The following is a 17,294-nucleotide window of genomic DNA, read 5'->3' on the forward strand; positions in this document are numbered from 1 at the left end:
AGAAGTATTGCAATACAAAGTCAGGGGACAGGGAAATAAATGTATCGGCTTCCAGTTGTAGAACAGTTAAAATAAAGAGAGGAGAAGGTGGCCTTCACTGCCTCATGTGAATGTGAGGGGTTGTGGGTGTGATACTATGAAACAAGGTTACCTATAAGAAAGAGAAGATAGGTCAGAGTTATCCGAAGCCTGGAAACGAAGAACGGCACACTTATCTTTTTCGATAGACTTGTAATTACGAGCATAACGTGATGAGTTTGTTTTGATGCACCTGAGTCTAGTTAGTTGTAGAATGAAGAGTACGTATGATCACACAAGGATTAGTGTGAGCTCACCATAAAGGTCTCTACAATAGGATACGAAGCATCATTTGCAACATCACGGGGGGAGCATGGGATCTTGATTCTGCCCTAGGGAGCTGCTAGAAATCAAGCAGTCAATTTCTCTAGCCGTTTCAGCAACCGATTCTTACCTGTTTGAAAATAACACCTATTTATCCTTTTCTTTTTAAACTCCTCATGTATTTTGTATACACAGTATACATCTCTAATGTCGGCCTCAGAACAAAATGTATTTGAAATACTATAGAGGCATTTTAAATATATTTAGTAATGCTATTCAAAATGATGAGATTCGTATTCTGTAGCTTGGTCCAGACATACTGGGAAACCATGGTTTCCCATTACATGTATAGATGAACCTCAGGATCATGCCCTACCATTTACCTTCACTAACATACACCAGGAGGAAACTGAAAGTACCTGCTTTTGATTTTGAACTAACCACAGTTCTGCTGTGATGTCTGAACTCGGGGGTACTGTGGTTTGCTTAAACTATGGGTGGCATCCAGTGGAAATCCACTTGCTCAATTGAACTTCTGGCTTGTCTTCTCCCTCTCCATTCCTCCATGCACCCCCCAAAATCTGCTGTCCAAAGTTCCTCAACCCTTCAGAGCAGATTTTGGGGGCACCGGGGTTGGGGGGAGCTGTAGGAGAAGATGAAGAAGCCTCAGTGCATGAGCCAGACGTCTGCTCCTGTTAGTTTGGATCTCAGCCCACGGTTTGAGAACAAACCAGAATTCGAAACCGCAGTTTGATTTGTTTGTAACCCATACTAATTATAGTTCAGGCACAGTTTCCTGAGTTCAGATGTCATGGGGAAGTGTGGTTACTTTAAAACTGCAATCAAATGCTTTGATCAGCTCTGACATATGCAAAAGGAGGGGAGGTGACATGGGAGTGTGTAAGTGCAAGGCTTACAGATCATTATGCACCAAAGAGGAAATCTTCATTGTGTGTGAATCTGGCCTATGTGTAGAAGATCTAAAGACTTTTCAACAGTTTAAGGCAGTTCCTTGGCTTAAGGAAATCCACTCTAGCCCAAGGAAATATGGCGATGCAGCTCTCATTGGGGGTTCAGCTGCTTATGTGTTTCTAAGAAAAAGCAATTCATGGCAAGAATAATTTCCCATCCACTAGGTAAACGAATTGGGATTCATGTGTATAAGAAAACAAGAATCTTACATGGTAATCCTAGGCATATTTACTTGGAAGTAAGTCTTGTTAAGAACATGGGAAGCTGCCGTATACTGAATCTAACAGTTGACAACTGTGCTTTTCCCATACTGTTTCCCTCTAGACCATCGGAACACCAAGTGGACTTTGGGCTCTCAAATCTCAGCAGTGACTTGTGTGACGCTAAAATTCAGCACCCCCGCCTATCACACTCTGTTCTACGGTATTGTTGTGGTGTCACCAACAGCATGGCACCCAGTGCTGCCACACCGGTCGCAGTTCCCTAAAACTGCCCCTGCCGTCACAACCAGGGGACTTGCTCTATATGCACACTCAAAATGTTGCCATTGTGGTGGGGCGAGAGCTCTGAGCACTAGTCCCTTGGGCTTTGATGCCCTATTCTAGAAGTTTAAAATGTTTTTTGTTTTTTTTTAGGGGAGGGGATGGAGGCAGCACACCCCCTTGGAATGCCTTGTATAGGAATCTGCCAGACTGCAGATTCTGAAGTGGACCATTGATCCAATCCGTGTCATGATCCACCCGGATCAGATCCAGTGACTCTGCTTTGGAATCTGAGTTACACAAAACCCTTCCCCCATCCCTACGCCCAGTTTCCTGGATTTGGGCATATGTTTTGCTCCTTATTGACTGGCAACGCAACAGAAAACTGCAACTGACATAATGAGATCTGCCCTCCTCTTATGCCATGAATTTTTACAACAAAAATCTTACAAGAGTTTCCCTAGCACTGATGACTTACAAGCAGACTTCACCTGTGGTTAAACTGCTTTTAACTTTTACTATTTATTAAAAACACTAAATCAGGATCATAAAATGTATGAGGAGGGTTCCTCCCCCCCTCTCTCTTTTTTTTTTTTTACAAAGCAAAAGCCAGTGCAGCTGTGGATAAGTGGCTATTGAAAACAGTGACCAAGCAGCTGTTTCTGGGTAAATGGCTGGTGGGCCTGGAGGCATTACGGTTTCTTGAATACTGACAGAAAATTGTGCAAGTAGCAAGAAATAGGAATGAGAACTTTAGTCTGCGATCCTATACCCACTTGCCTGAGAGAACGCCCCACTGAACTCAACAAGATTTACTTCTGAGTTGAGTATGTATAGGATTGCAGAGTTAGTATTAAGCACAATGAAGATGTTTAAAAAGGAGGACAATAGCTATATGGGTTGTAAATAGAAACGGAAGGTGCAGAGGGAAGGACACAGTGGAAGCTCAAAAGTCATTTCAATGGCATCGTGGTGGTAGGCTAGAGGCTTTGGGCTTCTGGATGAGAGAATGTTAAGAAAGTGACAGAATGGCCAGAGAGGGTCAAGATTTCTATCCCTTGGAGCATTACACAGACCACCCGCATGTTTTCAAACATTCATCCGGAAACAAGCAGGCTAAGGAAACCAGATTTTACCAAAATAAAAGGGGGAGGGGGGAAGAGAGCCAAACATTCTGTAAGACTGAAACTTGGTGCCACAACACACTGAAATCCCAAGTGAAATTCTATGCATGGAGAATTACAGATGATAAACAGCTTGGACAAAGGGAGACGAGATGGAGAGCAGGACCACTTGGGCGCATTGCCATAATTTGCTTCTTTGAGCAAATAACTATGTATAAAGTACGGAAACATTTTTGAAACAGAAAATGGATATGCAAGGCTACGGATGTGTTTTAGAGCCTGGTGCTATAGGAAAGAAAGAAAGAAAGAAAGAAAGAAAGAAAGAAAGAAAGAAAGAAAGAAAGAAAGAAGAAACAACGTATTATGCTGTCAACCAGGCTTCTTCGTGTATTTATAGTCCAATTATGCCTAGTTGCCAGTGTATGGCTGCTTAATGCTTCTGAAGCCTTGTTTTGGCTAACAACTGGCCCTTAAACACGTTTCCGCTGTAACAACTTGGTGAGAAGGAACATCATTATGTACAGGAACAGTTTGGTTTAAACGTAACAAACAAACAAACAAGGAATACAAACAAACAACTGGTACCAGAAAAACTGGTGAAAGCACCAAAGCATTTCCCAAGCTGATAGCATAGTCATTGCATAACTCCCTTTATTATTACTAAGTATAAAAGACATTTTATAAACTATAAAATTGGAACTCATAGTCTTTTTGGGGGCTGAAGAGTCCTCCAGATCTGAGATAACTTTTTTGGGGGGGAAATGCCTTTAAACCAGAAAGGAAATCTGATATTTTCCTATCACTTTTTCATAGCAGTTCCTGACCGATAGGTTTTAAAGGATCGGGTTCATATCTGTTCTGTGGCTTGTGAGCTGACTGAGGGTGGAGCTTCCGACGACGTCGCTAACCGTTGACGAAGTTGTGATGGTGTTATGCTGGATGACTTGTTGCTGGGAGCAGGCAGGGACTGGACTTGAAGGAGGACTGCTTTCAGGACCTGAGAAAGGAACAAATGAAGGCTCAAGTCGACATGGGTAGAGGAAACTCACTTTCTCCTCCACTACCCTTCCATTTGCCCCGCTTTTTGCTGAATATTACAGTGCTGCTAAACAGGCAACAGAGTGTAAATGGCACAAAACATCTAACTAGAGGAAATCCAGAATCCAGATATTCAGATTAGGACATTTATTTATTTAGTTTATGATTAGAAAGTACATATCTGTCTTAAGCCTTAAGCATTTTGAGGCTGCAATCCTCTACTCACTCACACAGGAGTAAGACCCACTGAACTCACTGGGACTTCCAAGTAGACAACTGTAGGATTGCACTGGAAATTTATATAATGATCCCTCAGTGTCCACAGTAAATCATCACCGTGCTACTTGCATGTACTGACGTATCATCTTCATGAAGTCAGAGCTGCTCCAGCAAAATACTGAGTACGTGGCCTCTCCTCTCCAGGCTGCCTTGTCTCCTTTCCAAGCACTTTAATGGGGCTCTGAACGAGGTGAAGCTGGGAAAGGAAGGCAGTGCTAGTCCCAGATTCCTTGAACCCCCCAAAGATACATGGGAATCTGGAAGTATGAGTATTGCGGGAAGGCATTGCTCCCTGAGGCATTATGCAGCTTAGGCAGAAGGACAAGATGGCATTCCCTCCCCGGTTCAGTCAGCAGCTGAATCTTACTTCCACAAAGTGCAAAGTTGTGTGGTACACAAAACTCTGTCCACTAGCACCTCACCGTGGACTAATCTGCAGTGGTCAATTAAAACATTAAAAATGCGTTATAAAAATGTGACACTAGAGAGAGCTGTAGAGCAGTGATCTGTCGTCAATGTAAAATTGCATTGAGAGCTATTCTACGCTTCTCAATAGCGTTTTCCAGATCAGTGTAGATCCAGCCCGTGTCTGCCTAACTTCTGGCTTTGCCTAATGGTAGGGCTGGTTCTGGAGCCTTCTCTGGCCCTAGGAAATTATGGATGCTGTTGTCTCTGGGGAAGTAAAAGAGATCCTCACTCCCCAGGTGAAGAGAAGTAATGAGCTGGAGCAGCACTGAGTAGTAGGAGCAGCAGCGGCATTATTACTGTTTATTACCTGCCCATCCCACGAAGGTCCCAACAATTAAAACACAGCAAGAATATTAAAACACATGTTAAGAACAACTTCAAATTACAAAAATAAGGTGGGTCCTAAAAATATATGTCTTGGGTACCAAAAGCCAAGGCAAACAGGTGTATCCTCAGCATTCACCCAAATCTGTACAATGAAGGTGCCAGACACACCCCAGTGGGGAGTTCCACAACTTAGGGGTCGCCACAGAGAATGCCCCGTTTCAGGCTGCCATCGCTTCAGAGGGCCGTGGGATAACCAAGAGGGCTCTTTTCACCAACCTTAGTACCTGAGAGGTGGTGTAAGGAAGGAAGCACTCTTTCAGGTATTTGGGGCCTGACGCGTTTAGGGGCACATCATATAGCAACAAACCTAGGTTTGCCGCCATATACACACCCAACTGGCAGCACAGCTCAGTATGACATCCATGTTTGCAAATGCAGGTTTGTTGTGCTCATAATTCATATTGCTAGGTGCACAACTGAGGCTATGTTTTTCTTACAAGCGGTACCACATCAGGTAGGGGCTAGCATACAGACAAGCAAAGAAATTAATAAAACCATGCAAGAAGCAAGAAGCGTTTGAGGTGGCTTTTCTCTTTCATTTTTGGAGGGCTATTCCAACTATGTAAGCCTTCTGGTGCAGCATGAAGTAGTACAGCTTTGCCATGTAAACTGGCGCCATCTTTGATGCTTCCCCCCCCCCAGTCTCAAAATCTTTTTTCTTGCATCTCTAGCTGTTCCTGTACTTTCAATGTCCTATATAGTATTTTTTAAACTGTGTTTATCATTCTAAATTGTACCCTACCCTTGAAGACTTGAACTGAATGACAGCCAATAGATTAAACAAGAAAGCAAATAAATAAAATAGAAGTAAGATTATGGTTTAGACTGCAATCCTATATCCACTTTCTCCCAAGTGCATTGGGGCTTACTTCTGAACAGACAGATATAGGATTAGTTACAGGTGGGTAGCCATGTTGGTCTGCCATAGTCAAAACAAAATAAAAAATTCTTTCCAGTAGCACCTTAGAGACCAACTACCGTATATACCCGAGTATAAGCCGACCCGAATATAAACCGAGGCACCTAATTTCCCTACAAAAACCTGGGAAAGCTTATTGACTCGAGTATAAGCCGGTTCACCTTTGCCGCTGTGGAGGAGGAGGAGGAACGAGCAGCCCGAAAGCAACCCTTTGGGCTGCTCCTTCCTCTTCTTCCTTTGCCAAGTTTGCATTTATGCGAGCAGTTCAGGAATGGAACAAGCTGCCTGGGGAGAGTAAAGAACCGCCGTTCTTGTACACTTCTTAAGGAATGGTTGACTGGGGAGAGCGGGTGGCAGCACGAGCAGAGAGAACGGGCTTCTTTCTCGCCACCCCCACCACCCGCCTCACTCGAGTATAAGCCGAGGGCAGCTTTTTCAGCACAAAAAATGTGCTGAAAAACTAGGCTTATACTCAAGTATATATGGTAAGTTTGTTCTTGGTATGAGCTTTCGTGTGCATGCACACTTCTTGAGATACGTCTTCAGATATCTGAAGAAGTGTGCATGCACACGAAAGCTCATACCAAGAACAAACTTAGTTGGTCTCTAAGGTGCTACTGGAAAGAATTTTTTATTTTGTTTAGATATAGGATTGTATATGGAAGGTGCAATGCCCAGAATCAGAACAACAGGGCTATGCATTACTGGGCATTCTGAGGTCTTTGAGATGCCTCTACCATGTATGTTTTAGTACCGAGGCTGCTCCGAACTGTGACACCAGTCCAGCTTGCATATAATGTTAAACCATACTTTATATTTCAGTTTGATTTAATGCAAACAAGAAGTGCTCAAAAGTCCCAACTTTGCTCCTTTCGCGTTCTGCGCTGGGAGCAACAAAGAACAAGCCTCGACTTGCTGTTACATAGGAACATGGCCTCGTAGTTTGGCTTCACAGCAACACACGAACTTTGGGTTTGCGGTTTGTTGCTCCCAGCTATTCAACCTCGGTTTAACATTGCGTCCAAACCAGGCCATTTTAAGCACTGGTTGCTAGTATGCTTCACCGCAGGTGATTTCCCTCCAAGCTAACTTCACGCCATTCCTAAAGATGGTTGAAGGAGACTGTTTAGAAATGGAGAGGTTAGGTCAAAAAAGAAACGCATCATTAGTACTTAACCTATGATAATACAAATATGTTACCTACTTACTTAGGTATCCCTGCGATTCTTTCTGCATGGCTGTTATTGGACAGTCTTTGTGTGTTAACAATAACTGTTTCAGCTGTGCTACCTCGTTTTTCAACATGGAAACCTCATTCTGGAAGGAGATAAGAGATTTTTTTACTTCACTAAATGTATACATCTTAAGAGGAGACAACTTTGCATGCTTTTCGTTGTAATAAATATAGTAGGCTTGCATACAGCTTGAATCTTCATGCAATTATTTTTTCATTGCAGATATACTGGGACAAATCCATATCCTGACATATGCCTTAAAGTCTACTGTGTATCTGTCATTTCATATATATTTTTTAAAAAATCAGACTTAATAGGATTATTGCTCTAGAGCACGACAACCACAGCAAATGAGGCACCTCTGCTGTTCATTAGGGTTGTGCTTTAGGATCCCAGTATCAGATTGCTTCTCTGTGTCCATTTAAAAAACAACATTAAATTACTGGTAAATTCTACATATTTAGCAATGGATTGACAATGAAGAAACCTTAAAAAAAAACACCAACACAATTCTGACGAATGTAGCATGGTGTAGTGGTTAGAGAAGCCAGAGTTTGAATCCTCACTTGGCCATGAAGCTCATTGGGTGTGATCTTAGGCCATTCCCTCAGCCTAACCTACCTCACAGGTTTGTTGTGGGGATTAAATGAAGAGGGGGGAAAACACATGTACACACACATCAAGCTCTTTGGGGAAAGGGTGAGATCTAAATGCAGTAAATGAATAAACGAATGGATAAATAAATAAATAAATAAATAGGCTCTCATGTATACACAACACTCCCTTTCTGTCCCTCTCATGTACAGTAAATGAGCTCTGTGTGCATCTTACAGTATACAAGCAGCTCAGGATTGGGACAAATATCCTTTGAAAATGAGGCCCAATATTACAAAAGACTTTAGCTACAAATAAATGGATTGGAGCCTCGTGTTTTGCTCTGGAAATGGAAGAAGCTTCTGTTTACAGAAGAAGAATTGTGTTCACAGAAGGGGTTCTTCCATTCAAGGAGCAAAAATGTTATCAAAACTTAAACTCGTAACAGTTTTAAAAAGAGAACTACAATGACTCTATTGGCCTGCCTGAAAAATTATCTCTTCTGCAGTACTGGCTAGGCTAGCAAGGTCAGATGGAATGAATCAGAGATGGAAACAAGGCACAGAAACGACTGCTGTGACGAAAATCATCCCCGTAATCCATACAGACTATATTCATCCAATTCAGAAAAGACTGTTGCGAATCGGACGTGCTTGTCTCTAGCTTGCACATGCCTACATATGATGTAGCATTAAATACATGCTTACAGTTGAATTTTAATTCACTCATCACTTTTGCAAGCAGGAAATCATATTAATTTGGTAGAAACGACCAGTTTTTATCTTATATAAAAGGTTAGGCTTGTCACCAAACTACTGCCATTCGATATGCACTGATTCCAATTGGTGTCAATAAATTTAACAGATTTTCTGCTTCACAGAAGAACATTTCTGACTATCAAATTCATCTTCCTTAGTAAGAAATCCTGTAACGAAGGGAAATCTATGAATTTTTCTCTTTTCTCTTTCATACTGAGCTGCAGCACATTGGTTACAATGTGCAGATTACATTGTCTAGATTACATTGTACTACAGTGGAACTGGGACAATATAGAACGGGCACGTCCAACTTCCAAGATTGCACGCAGTCCTCAATGAACTCTTTTGGTATTCCCGGCCCACCTTACAGTCGTCGTCCCCCCATCCTTCTGGGTTTACCCAATCTTCCTGATTCCCTCTCTTGTATGTGGGCGGTGCCATTTTGGCTACATAAGGATTGGCATCCTGCGAATGAATTTGCTATTAGTACACAAGGTTGTCTTAAGATGTCACTGTTTGCGGTGAGAAAAATGATCAGTGCAGAGTTTAGTCTACTTCAGACCATGGCTCTGTACTTAAAATGGAGGGTGAAGATCATTCATTCCCTTTTGCTGTCTGGTAGTAAGAAGGAGAATGGCCAAGGCTAGATGAGAAAGGCTTCCTATCTCTCTGCACATCACCTCATCTATTACTTACTGTCTTTAAACATCCATTCCATACCTGAACAAAGATGCAATGAACCAAAGGTGTTGTTTCATGCTGTTTGCTCAGAATGTCTTTATATGTGAGCCGGCTTCCAAATCTTGACACTCTTCCTGGTTAATATTTATATGTGTGTGTGTGCGTATAGTTAAAGCTATTGTTTTCCCAGTAGTAATGTACGGAAGTGAGAGCTGGACCATCAAGAAGGCTGATCGCCGAAGAATTGATGCTTTTGAATTATGGTGCTGGAGGAGACTCTTGAGAGTCCCATGGACTACAAGAAGATCAAACCTATCCATTCTCAAGGAAATCGGCCCTGAGTGCTCACTAGAAGGACAGATCCTGAAGTTGAGGCTCCAGTACTTTGGCCACCTCATGAGAAGAGAAGACTCCCTGGAAAAGACCCTGATGTTGGGAAAGATGGAGGGCACAAGGAGAAGGGGACGACAGAGGATGAGATGGTTGGACAGTGTTCTTGAAGCTACTAACATGAGTTTGGCCAAACTGTGGGAGGAAGTGAAGGATAGGCGTGCCTGGCGTGCTCTGGTCCATGGGGTCACGAAGAGTCGGACACGACTGAACGACTGAACAACAACAACAGTGTGCATGTGTGCGTGTGTAGTTAGTTAGTTAGTTAGATACAGAGACAGATAGAAAGATATTGTTCAGATTCTCTGTGTTTGCACTAGTAGCCTAAAGTGTAGCAGCACCAGTTTAAGTCAAGAAGGTCTTGCTGGTGCAGCAGTGACCCAAGATGCGAACAGTGCCTCTCTGTGCCCTAGGCAGGTCCTAGACAGCAGCCCGCACCTGAAGTTGCATGTTTGTCTGGGTGAGTTCTTCTGCTTTCTTTTCCAGTGACATCACCCAGACCTTCCTCTTCTGTCTGCAGCGTGTGGCAGCTGCTCGGTTTCGTTCCAGAAATTTCCGCCGCCTCTCATCTGGGTCTTCGTCCACCACTCTCCTTCGGCGCCCCCCAGTGGGCTGAGGCGGCTGTATTGTCTGTGTGGGCTGCATCTGTTGGGCTGCTGCTGATACCTAATGAGAAACATAACTGATCTTAATTAAGTAGCCAGTAAGGGGATGACACCATAGCTGACTGTGGAATAATAATAATAATAAAGATCAACTGTAATCATAAAAAAAAATACAACCGGGATATGTTCTTTGAATACAGACATTTTGGCAAGATATGAGAGTGGCAGAAGTTCAAAGACTCCACCAGATGCCCTTAAATTACTCTTCAACTAACAGCCTGCATGGACCAGGAAGATGTTTTGGAAAATGGCCTTTTTGAATTGCAGCAGAGAGGATGTTTTATTTTATTTTATTTTGCTCCATCGTATTAAAAAAAAATGTTTCATTTCATTTCAAGAACAGTTAAAAAAAAAGCCAGCCAGTTCAAATGTGAAACATCTAAATCACACCAGTGACTTGCATTAATCACAAAACAGAAGGAGCCTTGGGACCCTTAATTTTTTTCCTAATTTAAAGACGTGCATTTTCCTTTGCACTGCATGTCTTGTTTACACAGATAGTTATCCTGAGGTAACGACCCATTAATTTGCTGTGCTTTGGATTTATGAGAAATAAATAAATCTTAAGATGGAAGCAGGCTTTGAACCAAGTGGGCAATTAAGGGGTGTCCTATTATCCCCCTTTTCCATTTTCTTGGGGAAACTGAGGTGATTCACTGATGTGTTTATGGGAACTAAAAAGAAATTTAAGTTTTCAGAACCATTAATGTGACAGTTCCGTGAGGAACTGGAACACCTCATAAGACACATGATGGATTTCATATTGGAAATGCTTTCCATCTCGACCCGTTCATGGGTGCTACACCAGGGAGGACAATTCTAGGCCAGTGAGCTAGCTTTGTTGGCTTCCTAGCTTTGCACCAGCACGACATGATCCTTTCAAGTAAGCGATCCCTGCAAAACCTTCCGGAGTGTCGGGAAAGGATTGCTAACACAGGCTGCGCCAAACATTTTTGCCATCTGAGTTTGTGAATGTGCCTAGACTCAAAAAATTTACAGTGACACCACAACAACTTTCAGCTGCTGGTTGGTTTCCAAATAGTAAAAGTCAAATGGCAGCATGTGTAGCAAATCCAAGTTGTTTGACCATGAGTAAGGAAATCACTGCTTTCATAATGAAATTACCATTGTGTGCCCAAGCTCAGGCCCCATGCCATCCATCTCACATTTTAGCCCTCTTGCTAGATTCTGTGAATTGGTCCTCAGTGTCTATCACCCCCATCTTGGCTTGAGAAGTTTATGTTGAGTAATGCCAGATGCCCCTTCCAGCAGGGATATGTATGTTGCCTCTACAGCAACACACCTGAAATGCAAAGGCCTCAAAGGTCTCTTTTAAACTGTCAGCCTAACATCAAAAGCCACAAGCAACACCTTCTGAGCCATCAAAGGTTTGTTGTTTACATTGCAGGACACGAACATCTTTGCACAAGCCTTTCTGCCTTCTCCCTTTTTAATTCAAGCTGTAAATTCTGTTTCTACTTCTCAGGTTGGTTCTCTTATACACAACAGCCCTTTCCACTCCTTTAATGTTGTTTTACTTGAGTGAAAATGTGTTCCTTTTCAGCCTCTTGTTCCTCTTTTGCCTGAATATTCCTAGTTGACAGGATGGGGCAAACCCTGGTAAAAACAGGGCTCTTGTACCTCACTGTATATGCAGGAAAAGGTAGACCAACTTACACAACATGCAGAAAATGTGGCCAGAGTGGTTCTGTCCAAAGTTTGGCATATGCTGGAAGCATACCCTCCAAGACCTTGAAGGCAAAACCCAGGAAACCACCTACCTATTTTTTACTCAAGAGAAGGGCAGCCATTTTGGGCGTTATGATCTCGCATGATTTCATGCTGCAATTCCCCTCCCCAAAAACACATTTTTGGGGCAAGGTGTAATGTAGGGTTGGCCTTTTATGGGGGGTGGGCGCAAAGTTTTTGAGATTTTTTTTAGTGATTTTCCCGGACATTTCAGTGATTTTCACCCAGACGCTGTTTGCAAGGGCTGAATACTGGCTGTGTCCAGGAAATTACAGCCTTGGTGTCTCAAAGTTCTTCTGACTGGAAATTCATCTGAAAGAAATTTCAGTATTAAAATCAAACATGTGTGAAATATCTGAATTAGGCCAAGCAGGCACAGAGCAGAACAGAAAGGGAACTGCTAAATTGGCTGGGCTTTGCCTTGATCCCTGATCCTGTATGTCTCTCGAATTGTTTATAACCCTACTGCTATATTTTTAGCCATTCATTTTAGCAACCCCATAATTCATTAGGTTCCACAGGGCTGTTGAAAACTTTGAAATTTAATACAGGGGCATGGCATAAAATAATCAAAGTTATGGCAAAAGGGGAGCGTAGCTCCTAGCAATTCAGATCATGCATTGGTTTTGACATGAACCTTGAAACTTAAGTATTTGGTTCAATAGAAAGAGTTGGTTAATAATTAGTAAAGTGTACCATAAGATTAATGTGTCTGCTGAAGCAGTCTGACCCCCCAAAGAGGCCAATACTGAGGGGAATTATAGATGGATTTTGAAAGCAATAACCTTATGTTTATTACTCACTCAAACCATCTTTTATCCCAGTCAATGCCCTCTTCAAAAAGTGTCATTGCTTTTGTGTTCCCATGAGGAATTCAAACTGTTCTGTTGTCCAGGGAACTACCTGACCTATAGATCTTAAAATCTCCACCCATCCTCCGAGCAGCACTGCACAATGTTTTTTGAACAAATACCTCTTTTACATGTCCTACAGAAATTGAACAATTTCTACTAACGCCCGTGAGACTACTCTGCTCTTTGTGAGTTTTGGCAGCAGCCGTTATCTGTTGTTTCATCCTTCCACGTGCAAATATTAAATCTTCATTTGTTTAGAAGGAAGGTGTAATTAACTTGGAGTTTGGTAACAATTATTTCTGAATGGGCAGTTGAAGGACTGTAACTGCTTCTCCCAAGGCACCAATCCTAAATACATACACATGGAATTAAACACCACGGAAATGGAATTTAATTCATGGGTGCAAGGTGAACTTCCGCATAACTGCTATAACCTGGCAAAGGCAATCTGCATATAGCAAGAGGGCCTGTGTGTGCATGGATTGCCTTTCCTGATCCAAGTTCCATGTGTGCAAAGAGTGTGGCGCAGGGTGGGTGGAAAAGCCCTGTATCTAGTTGAGGGCTGCACATGCAGTTTTTTTCAGGACCGCATGTACAAACTCTTAGTGCTGTTGGGTGTTGCATTGTTGAGTACCTCTTCTGAGGAATGGAAGAACTGATTCCAGGTATCTCAATTGTTCCTCTCTGAAAGTGTAGATCAATACTGTCAAAGCTGGTAGTATTCCTTCACTACCATCTCTTTTCATACACAAGAGTCTCTACTTAAGGGCCAACGTATATATATTTTAAATCACAAATGACAATTGGCTATGCCCATCTCATTTTTTTGTGCACTGCTTCTTTTGTTAGTTAGTGTCCATCTTGTATATATGCTTCCTTCAAACTTCTAGTGGGTCAAACATCACATTCCAAGCAATGAGAAATTCAGATCCATCTCTTAATGATTTCATTTTCTTCTTTCTCTGGTATTACTTATTATCATTCTAGAGTCCCACAACTTTTCACCTTGGCATCATTTGTCACTATCCTGTAACTTATGTGTATTTTTTTTTTAGCCCACGTGATCTTAGAAATTGGATTTTTGATCAGGATGCCAATCCATCATTGCCGCCCGTTACTCTACTTGGTACCCCCAAATTAAGACCAATCACTCAAGGCCCCATTACCTTGAGACTCTGACCTTCCCACAACTATGCAGGGCCTTTGTAGAACTAAGATTCCAGCAGATGCCCTCAGCATATTTAGAGGGGAGATTTGCCCCCTGTATACAACACCGAGGCGAAAATTTATATCACCAATTCTTAATTGGCTTCTGGGTCGATCCGCACAGGAAGTGATAGTTGAACTCCTAGCAGATAAACATCTGTACATTACACACCAGGTAGCCAGGAAGCTCTGTTCCAGCTATGTGAATGCACTCCAATCTTAAATTTTAATGTTGTAAATTTCCTTTATATTAACTGCTACAGGTTACGTTATATGATTTTAGATGAAAGAAATTTTCTGTCGTCCATGGTAAAGCCCTTTGGCTACATACGATAAAATTGACTGACTGATGTACAGAATGTATAATTTCACCTTTGAGACCCAAGACATACACACACACACATGGATTACAGGTTGTTTTAAATGGTTTTTAATGTTGTATTTTAGATTGTTGGAATCTGCCCAGGGACTTCTAGGATGAAGGGTAAGTAAATAACAATTATAATCAGCTTTGGTCTCTGCTGTGTTTAAATCTTGATGGCATTCTAGACAATAAAGCTTCATGCCAACTTCCTCAATTGTTTCACATCTAACTTTAATGTTTAATCTCATATTCAGCTTGGTTTCAGTTTTGCTCTGGGTATTGCATTAACCTGGTGAATTTTATCCCACTGAGATTGAAAAAAAACAACCACACCCTCAACAGTAAAAATATATATGTTGTTTTCCTATATGACTGATTCTCCGTAACATCCATTAAATTTTTATAGTAATGACATGTAGGTTGCTATGGTATATAAAACAAACAAACCATGGCACCTACGTGGTCAAATGTTGCCCCAAAACACACATGAAAGGCTAGTTATTTCAAGACATTTTGCAGTAATGCACTTGAACAGCTGAAAACCTCGTGCGACAGACACTTCTGCAGCTGGTGTATGGCAGCAAACACATGAAATACTCCATGTACAGCTGTAACTCACAGCAATGGGTCCTGTGGCATCAAGTGTGGACCTGCCTGCCTTGAGATATATTCATAACCATAGACTTCTTTAACCTGAAAATTTGATTCAAGCTTCTGGGAAGGTGGCAAACGTGTTTGAACTTCCACCCCAACATAACCCATTTTAGGTTTTCGGGACAGATTCCTGAAGTACAATGTCCACCTTGATGCAGTTTTTTTTTTTTTAAAAATAGACCTTGATATAAAGAGAAGGTGCCAATGAGCAGTGCCGGATTTACGTATAAGCTAAACAAGCTATAGCTTAGGGCCCCACTCCCTTGGGGCCCCCCCCCCAAAATTAAAGGAATAAAACCTGGATGCACATTTCCAAAATATAAGATAAAAAAGAAATAAAATAAAAGCTACATACAGCAACAGTGTTTTGCTCCTATGATGTAAGTAATGGGCCCCGCCTGCTAGCCTGCTCCCTAAAATATCACTGGTTTGCTCCTTTCTATATATAGGGTGCCTACATTCTGCATGGATTGGTTGCATGGCAACATGTGCAAATGGCTTTAGATACCTATTAGGTACATAAATTTCCATACAGCATATATTCAACACAAAAAACAGCGACAATTTGTTGTTGACAAAGGGCAGCTGGACATATAAAGGGCCCCAATACCTTCAGTAGCTTAGGGCCTCATCAAACCTAAATCCGGCCCTGCCAATGAGCACAGAAAGAGCTTGAGAAAACCAAAATCAACATAAAAGACAATGTGAACATTTGATTTTAAACCCGAATTTATATCACAGAATATATTTTGAGGAAGTTCTACCTGTGCTTGCCCGCCTGTGTGCAGGGGTGGATGTGGCGAGGTCTGATGATGCGCCGGGTGCGCATGAAGGTGAGCATGAGAGTGGTGGTGTGGGTGGTTCTGCTGGTGATGCGTTTGAGGGTGGTGTGCTGGGTGCTGGTGCTGGTGTGGATATGGGTGATGAGGAGGTGGAAGCGTCTGGTGTTGATGCGCATGTGTGTGCATATGGTGGTGGGCTGTCTGGTCCTGTCGGGAGCTCATCATCTCCATCATATGGCCCATGCTGTTCATATTTCCATTTGACATCCCTGCAGGATGATGAGTCAGTGCTGCCTTCAACCTCTGCAACAAAAAAAGTTTGTTTATAAAGTCAGTCCACTGGAGAGGAGACATCATATTCGTTCTTTGCATTTGTTGGCCGCTGTCTACAAAAGAAAGGTCTCAAAGCAACGTGACAAAATGCAACAATTAAAACCATAAGAAAACTATCCCAAAAAATTATGCGTGGCTAAGATCTGTCGCAACTGTTGCCGGTTTTGTTAACTGACAAAAATGCAGCCACAATTAAACACACTGTAGCCCTGTCAGAATCTCATTTGAAGGGGAAAATGTGAATATTCCTGAGGGAAGCAGAACTAAAATTACACCAAAAAGCAGTGGAGGAACTCAAAAAAGTGCTAGAAAAATTAACTGATTAACACCAAATTATTCCTCAAGTGTTTTGAGAATAGGATGCTGAAAATGGAATAAAAAATATATATAATTCAATACAATATTCTCACATTTAAAACACAGCCATTTAATGTAACCATATGGTGATTTAGGAATTGTTTTGTTAAAGAGTGCTCAGTGGAACCTGAGTGTAAACATAGATTTGAATCCAAGGAACTGTGAGCTGAGGTAAAAATGAGTGCCGGTGGCAGATGGTGGGCCTTACAGCACCACAACAGAGCTTGGTTATAACAGCCTTCAGTCATAGAATTGTAGAATTGGAAGGGGCCCCAAGAGTCATCTAGTTTAACCTTCTGTGATGCAGGAATCCTGCCCACAGCTGTCCCTGGGTAGGCTCGAACCACCAACCTTCTGGTTAACAGCCAGATGCATTGACCCATTGCGCCACCCAGAGAGTAAGCTTGGTGCCCTCCAGAAGTTTTGGACTACAGTTCCCACTGGTGCCACCCAGGGTTGAGGAGAGTCACGGTTGCCACCTGGAGGGCACCAGGCTGGTGAAATCTGTGTTACATTATTAGAAACATGGCAAATCAGAAGAGACAAACAGCAGCATATCAACCGCTGTGGGTCATAAAAAGGACTTGCTGAAGGCTGTGCTAACAGAAGAACTTTTCCAGATTTGGAGACATTTTTTTCTCAAAATGTGCTCTTCCGCTAG

At 42.1% G+C, this 17,294-nt stretch overlaps 1 protein-coding gene across 5 annotated transcripts in view; it reads right to left on the reverse strand.

The window, feature by feature from the left end:
* Positions 1-3,553: 3,553 nt before the first annotated feature.
* CREB5 (cAMP responsive element binding protein 5) overlaps positions 3,554-17,294 on the reverse strand; it is a 260,433-nt gene continuing 246,692 nt past the window's right edge. For 4 of the 5 annotated variants that reach the window (XM_033165528.1, XM_033165527.1, XM_033165530.1 and 1 more), the window contains 4 exons: positions 15,926-16,246; positions 10,108-10,335; positions 7,220-7,328; positions 3,554-3,917 (listed from right to left, as the gene is read on the reverse strand). In XM_033165528.1, the coding sequence (XP_033021419.1) occupies positions 3,754-3,917; positions 7,220-7,328; positions 10,108-10,335; positions 15,926-16,246 (822 nt within the window). In that variant the 3' untranslated portion in view covers positions 3,554-3,753. Of the gene's footprint in view, positions 3,918-7,215; positions 7,329-10,107; positions 10,336-15,925; positions 16,247-17,294 lie in introns of all 5 variants that reach the window. The other variant, XM_033165529.1, reaches the window with a different exon arrangement.

Source organism: Lacerta agilis, chromosome 12, assembly GCF_009819535.1.
Source record: "Lacerta agilis isolate rLacAgi1 chromosome 12, rLacAgi1.pri, whole genome shotgun sequence".
In the NCBI taxonomy this organism is placed as follows: domain Eukaryota; kingdom Metazoa; phylum Chordata; class Lepidosauria; order Squamata; family Lacertidae; genus Lacerta; species Lacerta agilis.